Consider the following 20,574-nt stretch of genomic DNA (forward strand, 5'->3'; position numbering starts at 1 on the left):
TTGTCATCACAATTGAATTTAAAATAGTGAAAAATTGGAAACAACCTAAACGACTTCAGGGAGTTAGTAAAATCTCTGCTATGCATTTTTATAGGGAATGCCCTTTAAACATTAAAAAAAATGATGTTAAATGTTAATAACATAAAAAATTCTGTTCTATAGTAAGTTTTAAAATATTTCTAAAACAATATATACACTATAGCCTCACTTTTGTCTTAAAAAAAAAAGAAAACACAAAGCAACCGTGTAAGAAACTCAGGGGAAAATGCTAGAAGCATGAATTGTTGTTTATTCGTTTGGTGATATCTGACAATTGGGACCCATGGACTGTAGCCCGGCTGGCTTCTCTGTCTGTGGGATTTCTCAGACAAGAATACTGGCGTGGGTAGCCGTTTCCTTCTCTAGGGGATCTTCCTGATCCAGGGACTGAACCTGCATATCCTGCCCTGGCGAGTGGATTCTTAACCCCTAACCCACCAGGGAAGCCCAGAGGCAGGCATGCTGAATTGTTAATTTGGTAATGTGGCACCTCAGGTGGTGCTGATTTCCGTTTCTTCCTTTTTTTTCTGACTTGTGTTTTTTCAGTTACCCAAAAAGAACATGTGTTTTTAAGCTAAAGATTAAAAAATTAGAGTTGCCAGTTTTTCTTGAAATAGTGTATTAAAATAATCTAGGAGTACCCAATAAGGTTCAGTAAATATTTGTGAAGTGGATGAGAGAATAGTTGATTCCAGAGGTTTCTAGATCCCCACTGACACTTATACATTCACAGTTTTATCCAGAAGCAAGTCCTAGTTATCTCAAAAGAAAAATCATGCATTGAAAAATCTAAGAAATGGCTTTAACTGAACGTTGGTTGTGTAATGGCAAATCCAGCAGACTTGAGGCCCACTACAGAAGCGGCCAGGCAACAGTGCTATATTTCACAGTAAGCAGGATCTGAATAAAAGTGTCCTTTGTGCTTTGAGACTGAGGGGTGGGACTTGGGGCCATTCATGTTATTTCTCCTTAATGGAAATTGAGGCAGCCTCTAATCCTGCTGTCACATGACAGCTACTTATTTGATTTTTTGGCAATTTGGGGAGCAGCTGTGGACACATGATTTTTCTGCAAAAAGGAGCCAGCTGCATTCTTACCCGTTTGAAAATGCCTGAGTGTACTAAGCTTCCTATCCACCATGTTTCTGATCCAGCGATAGCTTCAGCAACTCACTTCCTTTTAACTGATATTTGTAGCTGTTGATAAGCATCTGAATATTTGAGAATGCATTTTCTAATCCTTTTTATCATTGTCATCAACATTCATTAGGTACCTTCTCACTCAGGGCACTGTGACAGACACAGGGTTGTAAGCTGTAATGTGGAGACGACTTTCCTCTTTGACAGGTGGGTCAGCATTATCCTTAGAATCATTTTGTTTTTAGCAGGTTAAATTACAATGTAAAGAAAGAATCTGGTGTGAAGGCAACTGAAAGCTCCGTACCTTTGGTCCCCAGACTCCTGAGTCTGCCGTCTGGGTATTCACTCCTGTCCTCTTCTTTGCCACGTCCTTCACAAGCCGTTGCCTCAGCCTGTAGCCAGCCCCCTTCCTTCATTCTGGCACCCTACAGACTCCTGGCTGAAGACTGTCCCCCCTTCACGATACCTACTCAGTGCCCTTGTGGTCCTCTCTTCTCAGTGCTCCCGTAGCCTTTGGTGATGATTATCACTAGAATATGATTTTTTCTTTTTTAAGGAAAAAGTTTTTATTTATTAAAAAAAATATCTTTTGAGGAGCAGCCTGTGGGATCTTAGTTCCCTGACCAGGGTTCGAATCTGTGTTCCCTGCATTGGAAGCACAGAGTCTTAACCACCAGACCTCTAGGAAAGTCCTGGAAAAAGGCTTTTTTAAAGGCAAAAAGCCTTCTAAGTTAATTTTATCAATTTGTACTTATTTTTAAGCTCTTTTAACCAAGGGTCCAAGAAATACAGTCAAGGAATTGGGTAGGCAAAATTTCTATAATGAGTAAAAGAAAGCTTTGCTTTTGATTTTGAACACCTTTAGGGTGAGGGAGTGACACAGACAGTCGCTTTTCCTATCTTTCCAGCGTTGAATTACCACAAGGGATGGATTTGCTTGAAATATGTATGAACCTATTTTATTAGAAATTTCTCTAACAATGATTAGAAGCAAGTCATTTCAAAACTTAAAAATAGAATGTAGAAGAACTGTACTGTTCATCATGGCAGTCACAGCCACTTGTAGCTAATTATATTAAAATTATTTAAAACTAATTGTCACGTTTCATGTGGTCAGTAGGCGCATCTGGTTAGTTAACCACATGCGGTTAGTGACTGTTATTATTTTGGACAGTGTAAATTGAGAACATTTCCATCATTGCAGAAATTCCTGTTGGACAATTCATCAACTCTTCTGTAGGTTCTAAAGCAGTACTGTCCAGAACCTATAGAAGAATTGATGTATTTTGAAGCACTTGGTGGAGTAGATTCACCTATTTAATACAGAAGGATGTTTATTCCAGTTGAAGAATTTTAATTTCAAGCACAGCTTGAAATTCCCTGTGCTTTCCTTACATTTTTCCTTGGTTGTGGCACCCTCTAGTGTTTCAGCTTTGTTTAGATCATAAACTCCCAATTTGTGATTTATAAGCACCTTTTCTCCCAATGTAAAAATAAATCCTGTAACTTTCCCTTTGACATTTCTATGCTTTATCTGTCTTTATGTGGAATAGTAATACTAGTAATAAAAGGTTACACTTAACTAGCATTTATTATATACCACGTTCCATTTTAAGCCCTTTTATAAAAGTTGGTCCAAAACCTCATTTTGTCCTTACAGTAATTCTATGAAGTAGTTTCTATTAATCTCCCCAACTGACAGACTGTAAAACTAAGGTGTAGAAGTCAAGTTGAACTTGTCTAAGGTGGTAGAGAGTGGCAGAGCAAGGACTTGAACTCAGTACTCTGGCTCCAGAGTTTGTAATCTCAACCACTCTGCTGTGGAAGTGAGGATGAGCTTTCAAGGAGGAATGGGGTGGAATGGAGAGGACAACACCTTGCATACTCTTGGCATGCTCTTGTACTAAATTCCTTGGGGCTAGTTGTATAATAAGAAAACGAAACTCTCAATCTCTGCAAGCCACACTGGAAATTATAGTTAGTCCGTCCTATTATTTTCAGCAGATATACATAGATCTAGCTGTACAGTCAGTCTGCCCAAGAAGTTAGAGTGGTAGATAATGGTCACAGCTGGCACTACTACCACATTTTCATCTGTTTGTCCAGACACTGGACCCAGTGTATTTATTGAATAATGTAACAGATCTTTTTGTGATTGTCACTATTATTTCCATATATGCCATAAAAAGGCATTTATTATTGTGATGTTGATTTTGAGGTTTACTGGAATGTTAGACTTATTAAGTACTTTATTAAAAGAGCAGGTAAGATAGACTCATAAACAGATAAAAGTTTGTGTGTTTGTATAACTCTTCTCTTCCTGTCTGTACCCCCTTCTCATGTCTGTGTCCCATTTTTCTCTTCCTGTCTGTACCCCCTTCTCACTTCTATGTCCCATTTTTCTCTTCCTGAGGCATTTTATACTCTTAACTTCAGTTCAGTCGCTCAGTCATGTCTGACTCTTTGCGACCCCATGAATCACAGCACGCCAGGCCTCCTTGTCCATCACCAACTCCCGGAGTTCACTCAGACTCAAGTCCATCGAGTTGGTGATGCCATCCAGCCATCTCATCCTCTGTTGTCCCCTTCTCCTCCTGCTCCCAATCCCTCCCAGCATCAGAGTCTTTTCCAATGAGTCAACTCTTCACATGAGGTGGCCAAAGTACTGGAGTTTCAGCTTTAGCATCATTCCTTCCAAAGAACACCCAGGGCTGATCTCCTTTAGAATGGACTTGTTGGATCTCCTTGCAGCCCAAGGGACTCTCAGGAGTCTTCTCCAACACCACAGTTCAAAAGCATCAATTCTTCGGTGCTCAGCCTTCTTCACAGTCCAACTCTCACATCCATACATGACCACTAGAAAAACCATAGCCTTAACTAGATGACTGATACAAAGGGAAGAAAATATGTACCTTTGTGGAAATTACTCACAAGTGTCAATAAGAAGCAAAATTTTATATTGATTTAAGTCAATACAATAAAATGTATTGGCATTTTTATACTATCAATGAAGTGATTGAGGGACATTTTTATAAGGACACCACTATGGTTTGTTTCCATATGCCGATGAAAGTTGAATACAAAATCATAGCCTCTTTTTAATGATTAATCAAACTCAAGATTTTGTATTCAACTTCCATCGGCATATGGAAACAAACCATAGTAGTGTCCTTATAAAAATGTCCCTCAATCACTTCATTGATAGTATAAAAATGTCAATACATTTTATTGTATTGACTTAAAATAAAATTTTGCTACTTATTCACACTTTTCAGTAATTTCCACAAAGGTACATATTTTCTTCCCTTTGTATCAGTCAGGACCTGTAAACCATGTGAGGTATTTCAGTGAATTTAATTCTGGAATTGGTTACACAGGTGTTGGAAGACCAGAAGAGCAAAAGCAGACACTGAGTTAATCCAGGTAACACGGGAAGCAGCTACTCCCGCTCCCCTTGGGCTGAGGGAACAGAATAGAGGAACCTAAGAGTTCAGAGGGGCCCCCACACAGCTGGTAATCTCACTTCCGAGTGGGATGTCATGCAGCTGGTGCTCAGCCAACGGAGAGAGGGGCACAGCTGGAGTTGGGAGATGAGGCTATCCTTGGTCATTGGAGCAACTCTATTAGAAATGAAAACTGCAAGGCAATCCCTTCTCTCCACTTCTTCCCATCTTACCCTGTTGTCTCTCCTTGGTAACACCTAATATGAAGCTGGTGAATAAAGTTTGCCGACCCAGCCCAGAATTGGCTAGAGAGCATTTCAGTACAGGTATAGAATAGAGGGCTTGGAAGTTGAGAGAAGAGATGAATGGCTAGCACAGTATTATAGGAGAACTAATGGAAACTGTAATTGCCTGGCTGTAGCTTTACTAATTATAATGTGCAACCAGTTACCCACAAGCATTTATTAGGGAACAAATTATGATGGCTGCTATTCATAGAGACTTTAGTACCCAGGCCCTGCCTGCCATGAACTTATAATATTGTTTTCACAAAACCATCCACTCACCCTGAAGTCATTATGAAGTTGTGTGTTAAAGCTTGTTTTTTTCACATATGTATAAAAGTAGTATGTGGACTCTTTGGTTGTTACTAATGAATATTTACAAATTTTATCCACATTGGAATGAAAAATATTATGTGATTCCAGTCATAAATTAGGCAGTTAGCCTTACTCAAGGTAAGACAATTTCTAAACTTGAACTGTGCTGTTCTCTTGATCTGAGCATGAGAAAGGGTCTTGATTTTTCTAGTGATGGTTTGCTCTAGCATGTTTAATTTTTAAAGTTTCAAAATGATCAGTTTGGAAGGCTATATTGTGGTTATTTGGTTTTAAGGTTCATTTTTCAAAGTAATACATTCCTATAAGAAAAGTTCAAATAGAAGGATTTATAATAAAAAATCAGTGGCCTTTTGCCACACTCTTCACCTGCACCTAGTCCCACTGTTCAGAGACAAGTTACTTTAACTGTTTCTGTTTATAGTTTTAACTATTTTGTTAATAGTATTATCAAACAGTATTACCTCCATAACTTTAGAAAACATACCTGTACTACTTTTTCTTGATTTATCAAGCTTGGGGCATTTTACCTCGCTGTACTTCCTTTCCACTCTGTTTCTGAGTTGCATTGTGATACTGAGATGTCTCTGCTCTTGGTCTGATTCCCTCACTGTGTGAAGATAGGATGTTACACTCCCAGCCATTCTCCAACCTCTCTACCGTCTCCTGCCTCCTTACCTCTCTCAGCCTGATCTTTGCCTTCATATTGCCAGGGTGCATAACTTTTACATTCTACTTTGTGTTATATTTAATCTGCTGGATTTTTAAGTATAGTTGGAGTCTGAAAACGGAAAGCAAGAAGCTGCATCATGACTATGGCTTGTTCTTTTTTTCTGTAGACCTCAGTGATATGAGGATTGTGTGTATGTGTGTTTTCTTCTTCCTCTGCAAGTCCTGTAACACCCTTGGGCTGTTTGAAAGAGAATATTCTTAGGAAGGTCAAATGGATTCCTTTTTTCTTAAGCTCCATTTATTACTCAGAATTAAACCACATTTTACCTTGTTTCTATTTTCACTTTGACTCTCTTGTTGCAGTTGTTTTAAAGTTTTTCCTGGTGTGGTACAATTTTGATCCATTACCCTGTGTCCCTCAAGAATCAAATTATTGTCTTTGGCTTTAGGCTTTTTTGGGAAAGGCTGTTTTGTTTAGTAAAATTTCTATCCCAGTCATGAAATTTAGATTCTGGACATGTCTATGAATTAAATCGAACCTCTCTGCTTTTCTGTCCCCGGTTTTGTCTGTGGACATTGTCTTGCTCTGAGAATTTCCCCCAGGCTGTTCTTATAGCTTTTCCTTTGATGTGATAATTCTATTGGTGAGTCTAAGGCTTTCTCTTACTTTTATTTATACCTTGATTGGATTTCTCAGCCTGCTCTTCCACTTTGTTGTTTTTTTTTTTTTTTAAATACTCTACACTTAATCTCATTATGTATGGATTAGACTAAATTTAACTGCCCTTGGACATTTCATCCAAATTCCAGTAGCTCCTTACATACTGTTGACTACAACTAACAGGATGCTTCTGAACAGAAAATCTGTTTTTCTGAGTTCTCTCCCATTAACTTTAGTCCCATGCCTACTGGTCCACAGTGGCAAAAATAGGAACTCCTCTGTCTAAAATTCCCGTTCTCCAATCCCTTATGCATGTGTGCTTAGTCAATAAGTCTGTCTGACTCTTTACAACCCCCTGGACTGTAGCCTGCCAGGCCCCTCTGTCCATGGGATTTCCCAGGCAAGATACCGGAGTGGGTTGCCATTTCCTTCTCCAGGGGATCTTCCTGACCCAGGGATTGAACCCATGTGTTCTGCACAGGGAAGTTCCCCATTCCCTTATAGATTATATGTTAAAGAAGAACCTTCAGATGAAGTATATGTTGCACCACAGGTGATGATCTAGGCTAAGAAACAGGCTTTAATAAAATTGCTACCAAGTTGTGTTATTTTAGGGGGGAATGCTTTTTTAAAAATGGAGTGTAACTAATCTGCTGAACATCACTGGTTCCAGGTAATAGACATGCCTTTTTATTTGGATGTAATGTTTAGAATCACACTTACCTGTTGTCTGTCCTTTCATCTTGCTTTTCATATCTATTCAGAGGAATCACTATCGGGTCTATTCTCTGTTTTGTGCATTCTCATGAAATTATGTTAGAGGTGTTCCCTATAATTTCCTTATGTTAATGTTTTGGAGTCTAGTATTTGAGTCGCTGAAGTTAATGTAATAAAGTCTTTTTAGATGCTTGACTCAAAATCTTGTGCATGCAGTTAAGAAAGCCATGGGGCTTCCCTGGTGGCTCAGTAGTAAAGAATCTGCATGCAGTGTAGGAGACTCAGGTTCATCCCTGGATTGGGAAGATCCAGTGGAGGAGGGCGTGGCAACCCACTCTTGCCTAGAGAATCCCATGGACAGAGGAGCCAGGCAGGCTGCAGTCCGTAGGGTCGCACAGAGTCAGAAATGACTGAAGCGACAAAGCAGCAGCAGCAGCAAGAAAGCTATATCCTCAGAGATGGATGCATAGCTTAAAGATGAGGTAATTGAGGCCCAGTCCTTGAGAGACAAGTCAGGTAATGTGTCAAGAAGGATAGAATCATGAAGACATAGGAATTCTGGCATCATAATAATTAATGTTGAGCTTTTATGTGTTCTTCACCGTATCTGGAAAGTTTCCTTTAACCCCCTTCCTTTTGAGGAAAGGTACTACTTTTTTTTTCTTTATCATTAAAAAAAAAAAGGTTGAAATTGAGGCTTACAGGTTAAGTAACTTGTCAAGGAGTTCTGAATGTCTGGTAATAGCCTGTGCTATTTTTAAATTTTCGTATTATCTAATGTTTTTATCTATCAGAAGTTCCTATCATTTTTGCTCTCCAGAGAATCTGACTTTTTGAGGATGAAAGCTGGAATTCGTCACTAAAAATGACTTAAGTGGGATGGGGTGTGACAATTGCCTGTAGTATGTGTATGCCAGTCATATCCGGCTTTAGACAACCTGTTTTGCTTACTAAATTATGAAACCATTTAAAGCATCCTTTACAAGTATCCCACTCTGGTTCAAAGAAGTCTGAAATGATCTTGCCTTTGCTTTTTACAGAGTGTCAGCAGACAGGTTAGTGAGGCTGAAGGATGGCCTGGGGAAAGACCTAGAAAGAGATGAGGCTCTGGGTAGGAGTGACAAGCCTGTGAAACAGACATCCCTATTGATTTATTCTGTGCACTGCTGTTCTGGAGAAAAGAACTGAAATCCATTATGCCAAGTGCATAGTGTACAAATCCTTTTGAAAAGGATTTAGATGCCATCTAATCCCAAATCATTTAAAAACAATTTTGGAGTACCCAGAATTCTAAAATGCCCTAGGCAGTTTGTCTCAGACTAGAACAGTGAAATGGATGGAAAAATAGTATTTTAATGGTATCTTCCTTTCATATATTGTGTTTAATTGCATGACTTAAATGGTGCATTAAATTTCCTTTTTAGATATGTACGAATCTGGGGGTATCTCGAATCTTCAAAATTCTGTCTAGTTTCTCACCATTAAGCATGATGTTAGTAGTTAGTTAGTAGTTAGTTAGTTAGTTAGATTATTTTTTTTTATCAAGTTGAAAAAGATGCCCTCTATTCATAGTTTGCATTTCTTCCTCTTTAAGACTAACATTCCACTGTTCGTGTGTCCACTTTTTTTTAAGGTTCAAATTCATTTTATTTTTTAATTAGTTTTGTAAATTTATTTTTAATTGGAGGTTTGTCCACATTTTGTTACCCATTCATCTATTGGTGGATAGTTAGTTGCTTCCACCTTTTGGCCATTGTGAATAATGCTGCTGTGAACATCAGTGTACAAAAAGCCTTTTCAGACCCTCCTTTCAGTTCTCCCAGCATATATAGTACCCAGAAGTGTGGAATTGCTGGATCATATGGTAATTCTTCTGAAAGTTTTTTGAGAAACTGATATGCATAGTTTGATATAAAAGGAAGTTCACTTCACTGATGTTTATAGTAGCAAAAATATGGAAGCTGCCTTCCTATATATCATGGCTTCCCAGGTGGCTCGGATGGTAAATCTCCCTGGGAGACCTGGATTCTTTTCCTGGGTCAGGAAAATCCCCTGGAGAAGGGAATGGCAACCCACTCCAGTGTTCTTGCCTGGAGAATCCCATGGACAGAGGAGCTGGTGGGCTACAGTCCATGGGGTCGCAAAGAGCCAGATACAACTGGGTGACTAATGCTTTCACTTTCCTATGTATCAGTAGGTGATTGATTGCATAATTATGGCACATCAATAATCAATCAAGTGAAGTATTCTTCAGCTATATAGAAAGGTGTATGTCTGTTTTGACATGTCAAAATGTCCAGATATCTTGTCACAGAATAATGTACGTATTGTGAACCTATTTTTATTTTAAATCATACATATGTATGTATGCTTCAGAAGATTGTTAAGGATAATGTACCTCTCTGTATGTTAGGGCAGGGGGAAGAGAGAACAGAGCGTTAAGTGCTGTCTGTAGGAGAGCATACCTTAGTCCTGTTACTGTGTCATTTCAGGGTATATAAGAAACACAGTGTTACAAGCAGAAAAACCAATTTGAATGATCACAGTTTGGGAAAAAAATGTTTAGCTCCTATATGTGTTTAAATTACAAAGGAACTGTTAAGTACTTTACTTACCGTTTTTATGTGCACAGTGTCAAATGCAAGTCACCAGGACCTTTTAAATATCTTTTTTATCATTATGGATAATACCAAAGATATTTATTGTTTTGTGACTTTAAATATAAAATTAACGCAGTGAATTTCCATCAGAATAGTTTCATGCAAGGAAAATGTTCTACCATTTTTATGTCATACGGTAATGATGCTGCCCATTTCCTATGATTTGGTGTGGTGAGGTATATAGTAAAATGAAAGGCTTGTCGAAGTTCCTCTTCCCTTGAGGAAAGTATTTCTTAGTTTAGGTATTAACCTGTATTACATACTGAATCCTGTTCTTTACCTTTTTTTCCAATAGTGGATCTTCATGGAGGAACACGGAGTGACCCAAACTGAGCACATGGCTACCATAGAAGCTCACGCAGTGGCCCAACAAGTTCAGCAGGTCCATGTGGCCACCTACACCGAACACAGTATGTTGAGTGCTGATGAAGACTCACCCTCTTCTCCTGAGGACACCTCTTATGACGATTCAGACATACTTAACTCCACAGCGGCTGATGAGGTAACAGCCCATCTGGCTGCTGCAGGTAATGTTTGGATTGGAATCTCTTCATTTTTGGCTTAACTCTGGTACTGTGCTTATCTGAAAGAGCCAAGGATACAGGCATTCAGATATCTTCATATCGTATCTTCATGATTTTTTTAAAGCCTTGTATTTTCAACTTGTACCTGTATTACACTGAGACTTAGGTTCCAGACTCATATACTGTGACATATATACTTTGGTTCTTGTGTGAAAAGCCTTGCATTTTAGGTTCTTGTGTGAAAAGCCTTGCATTTTAGGTTCTTGTGTGAAAAGCCTTGCATTTTCAACTTGTACCTGTATTACACTGAGACTTAGGTTCTAGACTTATATACTTGTGACATATATACTTAGATCCATGTACTTAGGTTCTAGACTCATATACTGTAACATGAACATGAACATGTCATATATAGTGACATGAACTTTGGTTTTGCCTTTTCATCCATTCCAGTACTCTTTACTTTTAACTCAACAGCTCAGTCATATGAGACTCTTTGTGACCCCTTGGACTGTAGCCCACCAGGCTATTCTGTCCGTGGGATTTCCCAGGTAAGAATACTGGAGTGGGTTTTCATTTCCTTCTCCAGGGGATCTTCCCCATCTAGGGATCCAACCCGGGTCTCTTGCATTGGAGGCAGATTCTTTACCATCTTAGCCACCAAGGAAGCCCTACTTTTAACTCATTTAGTCGATTTACGTTAAATGTAATCACTGATATATTTGGGTTTAAATTTATCATGTTTACTATATGCTTTCTCATTGTCCTGTTTACTTTCCTTTTGATTTTTTTTTGGAGTGATTAAAAGGTGTTTTTGTTTTTTATTTTTTCATTTTTTTCTTGTTAGTTTAGAAGTTAGATGTACTTGTGCTATTATTTTTGTTTCATACATACTTAATATTAATTTTCCCTCTTATATCCAGCTTGCTTTATGTTGGTTTTTCTCCTCATGTTCTGGTTCTATTTGGATGAATGCTGGATGTGTGTGTGTTTAGGAAACTATTTTTAGAATAATTTGGGATCTAGAATAATATTATTGTCTTCTAGCGAGGATTTTTGTTTGCTTCTGCCAGTGCCTGGGCACTAGCAATCCTGGATGATCTTAATCCAGTTTAAGGTTTTGAGATTTTCTGGGCCCCTAAATGACTTAAAGCTGGGTGATATTTTGTATCATTCTCTTTACAGTTTACACTGTATATTTAGCACTATGTGGAAAGCTCCATGTAGACCATATCTGGATGGATCTAATATTGTATAAGGAACACTGCTTTTGAAGATACTTAGGAAAAGATGGACAAGAAATCAATGATTAGAAATAGCCAAAGTACTACATTTTTTTAAAATGTATATGCTGTATTTAAGTGAAAGAAGACAGCTACAATGAAAATAAACTTTTGCTGTCTGTTGTTATCCACTGTATTTTTCTGAAATAGTGAATTTAAAAATAAGATTTAGTGGCAAAATACATAAAACATGTTTGTGAGATATATTTTGAAATTTTTATACTTCCCAGAAGAGGGCATCCTAACATAATGAATCAAAGACAACTTCTTTCCTAGGAAGGAAGGTGTTTTTGAGACATAGTTTTGCTATAATACAGTACTACATTGTCATAGTGTTAAGATTAGCAAAGAACTTTAACCCTCTTATGTGGCAGATGTGGAAACTGAGGCCCAACTGATAGAAATGATTTAATCATTCAACAGTGATTGAGAAATTATTACATACTTTATATTAGTATACATAGACACTATAAACAAGACAGGCAAGAACTTGATCCTAAAGGACCTTACAGACCAGTGATAGGAAGAAGGGTACATATAACCAAGTTAAATAATTTCAAAACCACTGAGTTCTCTGAGGAATATAATGAACTTTAAATGGAGAGGGAAGGGTAGCTGGTTACCCTCTTTTTCTATTCCTGTTTCCTTGTCTCCCTCTGCTGAAGTAACCACTATTCTGAATTTGATCGTCATCATTCTCTTGAATTTCTTTCATATTTTTTTGTGTGTATCAGTAAACAATATTTAGCATTGTTTTTGCATGTTTTTGGCTTCCCTTGAGGCTCTGCTGGTAAAAAATCCACCTGCAATGCGGGAGACCTGGGTTCGATCCCTGGGTCAGGAAGATTCCCCTGGAGAAGGGATACCCACTCCAGTATTCTGGCCTGGAGAATTCCATGGACTGTATGGTCCATGGGGTCACAAAGAGTCAGACTGAGTGACCTTCACTTTCACTTGCATGTTTTAAATTATATATAAATGGTATCACTCTGGTATTGTTTGTCTAAAAGTGTTTATTTCATGCAGTGTTATTTTTCTGAGATTTATTTATGTTGATAATATGGCTGGATAATTTTCATTTTAACTGTTATTTAGTATCCATTCATTATCTGAATGTGTCATATATTGGGAGAACACTTAGGTTGTCTATAATCTTTTACTATTTACAGTTGCTACAAATAAAAATTATTTTGTATGTTTTCTTGTACATATTGAGAGAGAGCTCTTGGCTTTGGTTTTCAAACTTCTTTTGACAGTGTGCCACAGTAATACATTGTGATCTAGAATAAATACGCACATATAATTGAAATAACAATTTCTCATGAAGTGATACTTAACTTCTACTGCAAGTAACACACTCTTTGATATGTTCTGATATCTTTCACTTTATTCCATGTTATTAAAACAAAGAAAAAACTACTCATAGTTTGAAAAACGCTGCTTCAGGGTGTACTCAGGAGGGCAAAGATAGGCACATTTTCAACTTTACTGGGTATCCCAAATGTCTTTCCAAATACTTTTATTTGTTTGCATTCCCACCAGCAGTGTACTCAAGCACCTTTTGCTTCTCATCCTCGCCACGTTTGGTATTGTCAGTTGTTTTTATTTTTGCCAGTCTGATGGGTATGAAATAGTATCTCAGTGTTGGTTTAATATGCTTGTTTGAGCAAGAGATTCCAGCCAGTGCAGGAAAATAAGATAGAGTATTATCTCAGAACTTTATTGACTATTCTTATTTTGCATATTTTCCTTTGTCCATTTTCCCAGTTTTTTTTTTGAGTTACTGATTTTTTTCTTAGCACTAATCTTTTCTTGGTGAATATTTATTGTAATTATCTTCTTCTCTTATTTGTCCACTCCCCGCCCAATTTTTTGTTATTTCTTTTTGTTCATAGCGGTTTGGATTTATATCATTGTGCAGTTACTGGTGTTTTATCCTTTTGGAGTTTTGTTTAAGCAGTTCTTCTTAACCCTGTGTTTGTAAATACTTTCCAGTAGTTTATTGTAGAAGTTACATAGTTTGTTGTTATTTTATTGATGTTTTTGTTTAACATTTAAGCCTTTAAGCTACCTGGAATTTATTTTCTTGTATAGTATGATGTATCGATCTACTTTGACTGTTTTTGCATGCAGACAGTCAGTTGCTCCGACACCAGATCTTTAATCATCCATCCTTTTCCCACCTCTGTCTTTTGACACAGCAAGGTGTTTGTGAACTCTCGAGTAAGTTATGTTGATTTATTTGTCTATCTTTTCAGTCAGGTCTACACTGTCATAAGGGATTGTAGCCTTATAGTAACTATTGGTACTTGGTAGGATGAGTGCCCCTGCTTCCTTTTTAAAATCTTCAGAAATTGCTTTGGCTGTTTTTAGCCCTTTGCATTTCCATTTAAATTTTAGAATCAGGTCTTCCCTGTTGGTCCAGAGGCTAAAGCTCTGCCCTCCCAATCCTGGGGACCCAGATTTGATCTCTGGTCAGGGAACTAGATCCCACATGCTACAACTAAGAGTTTGCGTGCCACCACAACAAAGATCGAATGTGCTGCAACCAAGACCTGGTGCAGCCAGATAAATAAATAAATAGGGTTTATTTCCTAGGAAAGAGAGAATAGGTTGTTCTTGATAGGATTTATTAAGTTAAACATTTCAAAATAAACATTCATATAAAAAGGTATTTAAAAATAAATAAAATTTAGAATGAATAAATATTATTTATTTTTATATAAATATGGACATGAATTTAAGCAAACTCCGGGAGTTGGTGATCGACAGGGAGGTCTGATGTGCTGCAGTCCATGGGGTCACAAAGAGTCAGACACGACTGAGCGACTTCACTTTCCCTTTTCACTTTCATTCATTGGAGAAGGAAATGGCGACCCACTTCAGTGTTCTTGCCTGGAGAATCCCAGGGACGGTGGAGCCTGGTGGGCTGCCGTTTATGGGGTCGCACAGAGTCAGACACGACTGAAGCGACTTAGCAGCAGCAGCAACAGCAGAATAGGCAAAATTAATGTAGGGTGAAACAAACAAGAATTGTGTCCTTATGGTGGGAAGTACAGAGAAGAACTGATGGGAAGGTACAGGAGAGAACTATTTGTAGTGATGATGTTACATATCTTAGTAGGGGTTTGGGTTTCATAGTTGTATGCTTTTAAAAAAATTTATTGAATGATTTGTACATTTTGTTATATGTAGATTTTATCTCAAAAGAAAAAACTTACAAATGTTGAACTCTAGCTAATTATACTTCTACTGAAGTATATAGTGGGATCATACTGTAGTTTACTTTGAAATGTATTTAAAAAAAACCAACATGGGTTGATGAATGGGTAGGAAGGTGGATAGATACATATAGTAAAATATTAGTAGAATCTAGTTGGTAGATAGGTGAATGTTCACTATAAAATTCTTTCAACTTTGCTATGTATTTTAAAGTTTTTAAAAAATATATTTGAAACTTCTAATATAATAATAATAATAAAAATGTTGGACTCACACAACTCAGTAACATAATGGCAACCTGATTAAAAAACGGACAAAAGACTTGAGTAGACATCTTCCTAAAGAAGGCATACAAATGGTCAATAAGTGTATGAAAAGATGCTCAGCATCACTAATCATCAGGGAAATGCAAATCAAAACCATGATGAGATACTGCCTCACGCCTGTTAACATGGCTGTTACCAGAAAACAAAAAAATAAGTGTTGGCATGGATATGGAGAAATGGAAACCCTTATATGTTGTTGGTAGAAATGTAAAATGATACAGCCCCTATGAAAAACAGTATGAAAGTCCTCCCCCAAAATTAAAGATACAATTACCATATGATCCAGTTCTTCCTATGGATGTTTATTCAAAAGAATTGACATCAGGATCTCATGGAGGTATTGGCACTGCTGTGTTCACTGAAGCATTATTCACAGTAGTCAAGATGTGGAAACAATCTAAATTTCCATTGACAGATGAATGTGTGTTAGTCACTCAGTCATGTGTGACTCTTTGTGACCCCATGGACTGTAGCCCAACAGGCTTCCCTGTCCATAGAATTCTCCAGGCAAGAACACTGGAGTGGGTTGCCAGTCCCTTCTCCAGATGAATAGATAAAGAAAATGTGGTATGTATGTATGGAATATTATTTAGCTTTTTTTTTTTTTTTTTTTTAAAAAGGAGGAAATCCTACCATATATGACAACATGGATGAACCTTGAGGGCATTATGTTAAGTAACATATACCAGGTTAAAAGGACAGGTACTGCATGATTTACTTACATGAAGTATCATATTCAAACTCTTATTCTCCTCTGCATATAGTAGAATGGGGTTGGCCGGGGCTGGGGTGTGGAAATGGGGAGTTGCCATTAAAGAACATAAAGTTTCAGTCATCTTCAGTCAAGATGAATAGTTCTAGAGATCTGCTCTACAACATTGTGTCTGTAGTTAACAGACTTAAAGTTTGTTGAGACGGTGGATCTCATATGTTGTGTCATTACCACAGTTTAAACAATTAAATGTTAGAAAAAAATGCATCAGTAATATTTTTTCTTCTACCAGCTGTTTGTTTATAATGGAAAGGAAGGTAAAAGGCATTACCTTATTTCTTGCTTATTTTGGGGCTCTTTGAGTTCAGTTCAGTCGCTCAGTCGTGTCCGACTCTTTGCGACCCCATGAATTGCAGCATGCCAGGCCTCCCTGTCCATCACCAACTCCCGGAGTTCACCCAAACTCATGTCCATCGAGTCGGTGATGCCATCCAGCCATCTCATCCTCTGTCGTCCCCTTCTCCTCCTGCCCTCAATCCCTCCCAGCATCAGGGTTTTTCCAATGAGTCAACTCTTCACATGAGGTGGCCAAACTACTGGAGTTTCAGCTTTAGCATCAGTCCTTCCAGTGAGCACCCAGGACTGATCTCCTTTAGAATGGACTGGTTGGATCTCCTTGCAGTCCAAGGGACTCTCAAAAGAGTCTTCTTTAGAGAGGTTTTATTTAAGTCAGACTGAGTATACTACTAAATAACATGTAGAGAGGCTCATCTAGATTTTCAGGGAGGCCCATTGTAATTGAGCCATTTATAGAACATATATGCCAGGATAAATGTGAGCACTTAAACCTGATTTTCATTTAAACCTTTTAGGGGGTTCACAAATAAAGATGGTTTGTCTGTTTTAAAAAATAAAAGGAATGCCACTGATATGTTGAGATTGGGTGAATCAGAGACTAATAATTCCTTTAGGCCTACCCTTTGTTTTAGTCATTAGTTTCAGGGCAAACCAGACCAAATCTTATTAACATTTTCCCCTTAGAGTACGACAGTTTTTATTACTTTCCTTCCGGGATGCTTTCATCAACATGACCTTGTGGTTAACAGTTCCATTTAGGGCATAATTCTCAGATATATAACAAAAAATTTTCCACTTAAGACGGTATTCTTCTAGATAGTCCTCTTAATATGTGGTGGTGGTGGTAGGGTTGGGGTTCCAAATATGAGTGATTATCTCTGACTTTCTAACTTGTCAGTGCCTTGTAACGGAAAGAGGGGCCCAGGAATGGAAATGAAATTTGAAATCTGTAACTTTTTTTGTCTTGGCAAGCTCTTCCTCTCAATGGTGCTATTTCATCTAGCACCTTTGAGAATATTGCCTTAACAGTACGGATATGCTGATAAAACAAAAAACATTATATAAAATTCAAGCTAGTATGTGGTGGGGAGGTGTAAGTCATTAACTTTTTTAAAATCTTCATTGTAAGTTTTAATGGTAAATTAAAATATGATCCATGTTGAATAGGAGGGAAGTATATTGATGGTTATCAGTAATATTCTATACTTATTGATAATATACTAGGAAATAAATGCTACTTTTTTGTACATCTAATTGTTTTCTGCTTGGTGCAGTTAACAGACTCTGCCTGGTCTCAGCACATATGTTATTGTTTCAGGTCCGGTGGGAATGGCTGCTGCTGCTGCTGTGGCAACAGGAAAGAAACGGAAACGTCCTCATGTGTTTGAATCTAATCCATCTATCCGGAAGAGACAGCAAACACGTTTGCTTAGGTGAGGGCTTCCTTATCCATATTGTTGCTGTTCCTCAAATACTTTATGGTATGGATGACAGAATATACCTTATTAGGTTCATCAGGGGATGTGGTATGCTGTGCTTAGTCACTCAGTCATGTCCGACTTTGTGACTCCATGGACCGTAGCCCACCAGGCTCCTCTGTCCATGGGGATTGTCCAGGCAAGAACACTGGAGTGGGTTGCCATGCCCTCCTCCAGGGGCTCTTTCCAACCCGGGATCAAACCCAGGTCTCTCACATTGCAGGTGGATTCTTTACTGTCTTAGCCACCGGGGAAGCCTAAGAATACTGGAAAGGATAGCCTACCCCTTCTCCAGGGGATCCTCCCAACCCAGGAATTGAACCCGGCAGGCAGGTTCTTCACAAGCTGAGCTACCAGGGAAGCCCTTCATCAAGGGATACCAAATTAAATTCTTTCATGACAGAATTAGACTTTAAAGTACTCTAAACAAAAATAAATGAAACTGTAACTATGATTAACAGATGTATGTTGTTGTTTAGTTGCTGGGTCTTATTAGCCTCTTTTGCGACTCCGTAATCTGCAGCCCACCAGGCTCTTCTGTCCATGGGATTTCCTTAGGCGGGAATACTGGAGTAGGTTGCCATTTCCTTCTCTAGCGTATCTTCCTGACCCAGGAATTGAACCCATGTCTCCTGCATTGGAAGATGCTTTACCACTGAGCCACCAGGGAAGCCCTAACTTCCCTGTATAGATGTATAGAATTATATTATTTCATTCAGAGAAAATTTATTAATATATGCCTGCCATGTGCCACGTATTGTTCTGGGCCTTGGGAACCTAACAGCTAACAAGATAAATTAAAGAGCTTATATTCTAATGGAGGGAATAAGAAATATATGATACATCAGATGATGAAAAGTAAAAAAAAAAAAAAAAAAGGCAAAATAAAATAGAAAGGTTAGAGGATTGGGAGGGATATGGTAGTTTTTATTTTTCTATAGAAATGATCTTTGTTAAGGCAACCTTTGAACAGAGACCTGAAGTAATTTTAAGGGAAACCATGTTGATATCTACAGGAGAACTTTTGGGGCTGATGGGTAGTAAAAGCAAAGGTTCTGAAGTGGGAAGGCATGTCTTAGGTATGTTTGAGGAGCAGCTAGAGAAAGAATGAGAAGAGGTGTGGTCATAATAGTAGTGGAAAGCCACACCATGGCGTCTTCTGGTCCAGTCTAAGGGCTTTGACTCTTACTCTAAGTGACATAGGAAGTCAATGAAGACTTTTGATTAAAACAATGATATAATCTAACTTATATTTTAAAAGTATCACTCAGGCTACTGTGTTGAGAATAGACTGAGGGTACAAGAATGAAAGCAAGGCTGAAGATAGAAGCACATACATAGCATTTGAAGCAGACTAGGAATGAGTGATCCACACAGTCAAAGGCTTTGGCATAGTCAAGAAAGCAGAAATAGATGTTTTTCTGGAACTCTCTTGCTTTTTCGATGATCCAGTGGATGTTGGCAATTTGATCTCTGGTTCCTCTGCCTCTTCTAAAACCAGCTTGAACATCTGGAAATTCACAGTTCACGTATTGCTGAAGCCTGGCTTGGAGAATTTTTGAGAATTACTTTGCTAGCGTGTGACATGAGTGCAATTGTGCGGTAGTTGGAGCATTCTTTGGGATTGCCTTTCTTTGGGCTTGGAATGAAAACTGACCTTTTCCAGTCCTGTGGCCACTGCTGAGTTTTCCAAATTTGCTGGCATACTGAGTGCAGCACTTTCATAGCATCATTTTTCACTATTTGAAATAGCTCAACTGGAATTCCATCACCTCCACTAGCTTTGTTCATAGTGATGCTTGCTAAGGCCCACTTGACTTCGCATTCCAGGATGTCTGGCTCTAGGTGAGTGATCACACCATCGTGATTATCTGGGTCATGAAGATCTTTTTTGTACAGTTCTTCTGTGTATTCTTGCCACCTCTTGTTACTATCTTCTGCTTCTGTTAGGTCCATACCATTTCTGTCCTTTATTGAGCCCATCTTTCCATGAAATGGTCCCTTGGTATCTTTAATTTTTTTGACAAGATCTCTAGTCTTTCCCATTCTGTTGTTTTCCCCTATTTCTTTGCACTGATCACTGAGGAAGGCTTTCTTACCTCTCCTTTCTATTCTTTGGAACTCTGCATTCAAATGGGTATATCTTTCCTTTTCTCCTTTGCTTTTCGCTTCTCTTCTTTTCACAGCTATTTGTAAGGCCTCCTCAGACAGCCATTTTGCTTTTTGCATTTCTTTCCCATGGGGATGGTCTTGATCTCTGTCTCCTGTACAATGTCACGAACCTCCGTCCATAATTCATCAGGCACTCTGTCTATCAGATCTAGTCCCTTAAATCTATGTCTCGCTTCCACTGTATAATCATAAAGGATTTGATTTAGGTCATACCTGAATGGTCTAGTGGTTTTCTCCACTGTCTTTAATTTCAGTCTGAATTTGGCAATAAGGAGTTCATGATCTGAGTCACAGTCAGCTCCTGGTCTTGTTTTTGCTGACTGTATAGAGCTTCTCCATCTTTGGCTACAAAGAATATAATCATTCTGATTTTGGTGTTGACCATCTGGTGATGTCCATGTGTAGAGTCTTCTCTTGTGTTGTTGGAAGAGGGTGTTTGCTATGACCAGTGCGTTCTCTTGGCAAAACTCTATTAGCCTTTGCCCTGCTTCATTCCGTACTCCAAAGCCAAATTTGCCTGTTACTCCAGGTGTTTCTTGACTTCCTACTTTT

General features: G+C 38.3%; 1 protein-coding gene across 7 annotated transcripts in view; it reads left to right on the forward strand.

Moving 5' to 3' along the window:
* Positions 1-20,574, forward strand: part of NRF1 (nuclear respiratory factor 1) — a 130,754-nt gene that overhangs the window by 35,061 nt on the left and 75,119 nt on the right. For 5 of the 7 annotated variants that reach the window (XM_019959069.2, XM_070788158.1, XM_070788159.1 and 2 more), the window contains 2 exons: positions 10,244-10,475; positions 17,691-17,805. In XM_019959069.2, the coding sequence (XP_019814628.1) occupies positions 10,253-10,475; positions 17,691-17,805 (338 nt within the window). In that variant the 5' untranslated portion in view covers positions 10,244-10,252. Of the gene's footprint in view, positions 1-1,308; positions 1,386-10,243; positions 10,476-17,690; positions 17,806-20,574 lie in introns of all 7 variants that reach the window. The other 2 variants (XM_019959072.2, XM_019959071.2) reach the window with 1 other exon arrangement.

This window comes from Bos indicus, chromosome 4 (genome assembly GCF_029378745.1).
Source record: "Bos indicus isolate NIAB-ARS_2022 breed Sahiwal x Tharparkar chromosome 4, NIAB-ARS_B.indTharparkar_mat_pri_1.0, whole genome shotgun sequence".
NCBI lineage: Eukaryota > Metazoa > Chordata > Mammalia > Artiodactyla > Bovidae > Bos > Bos indicus.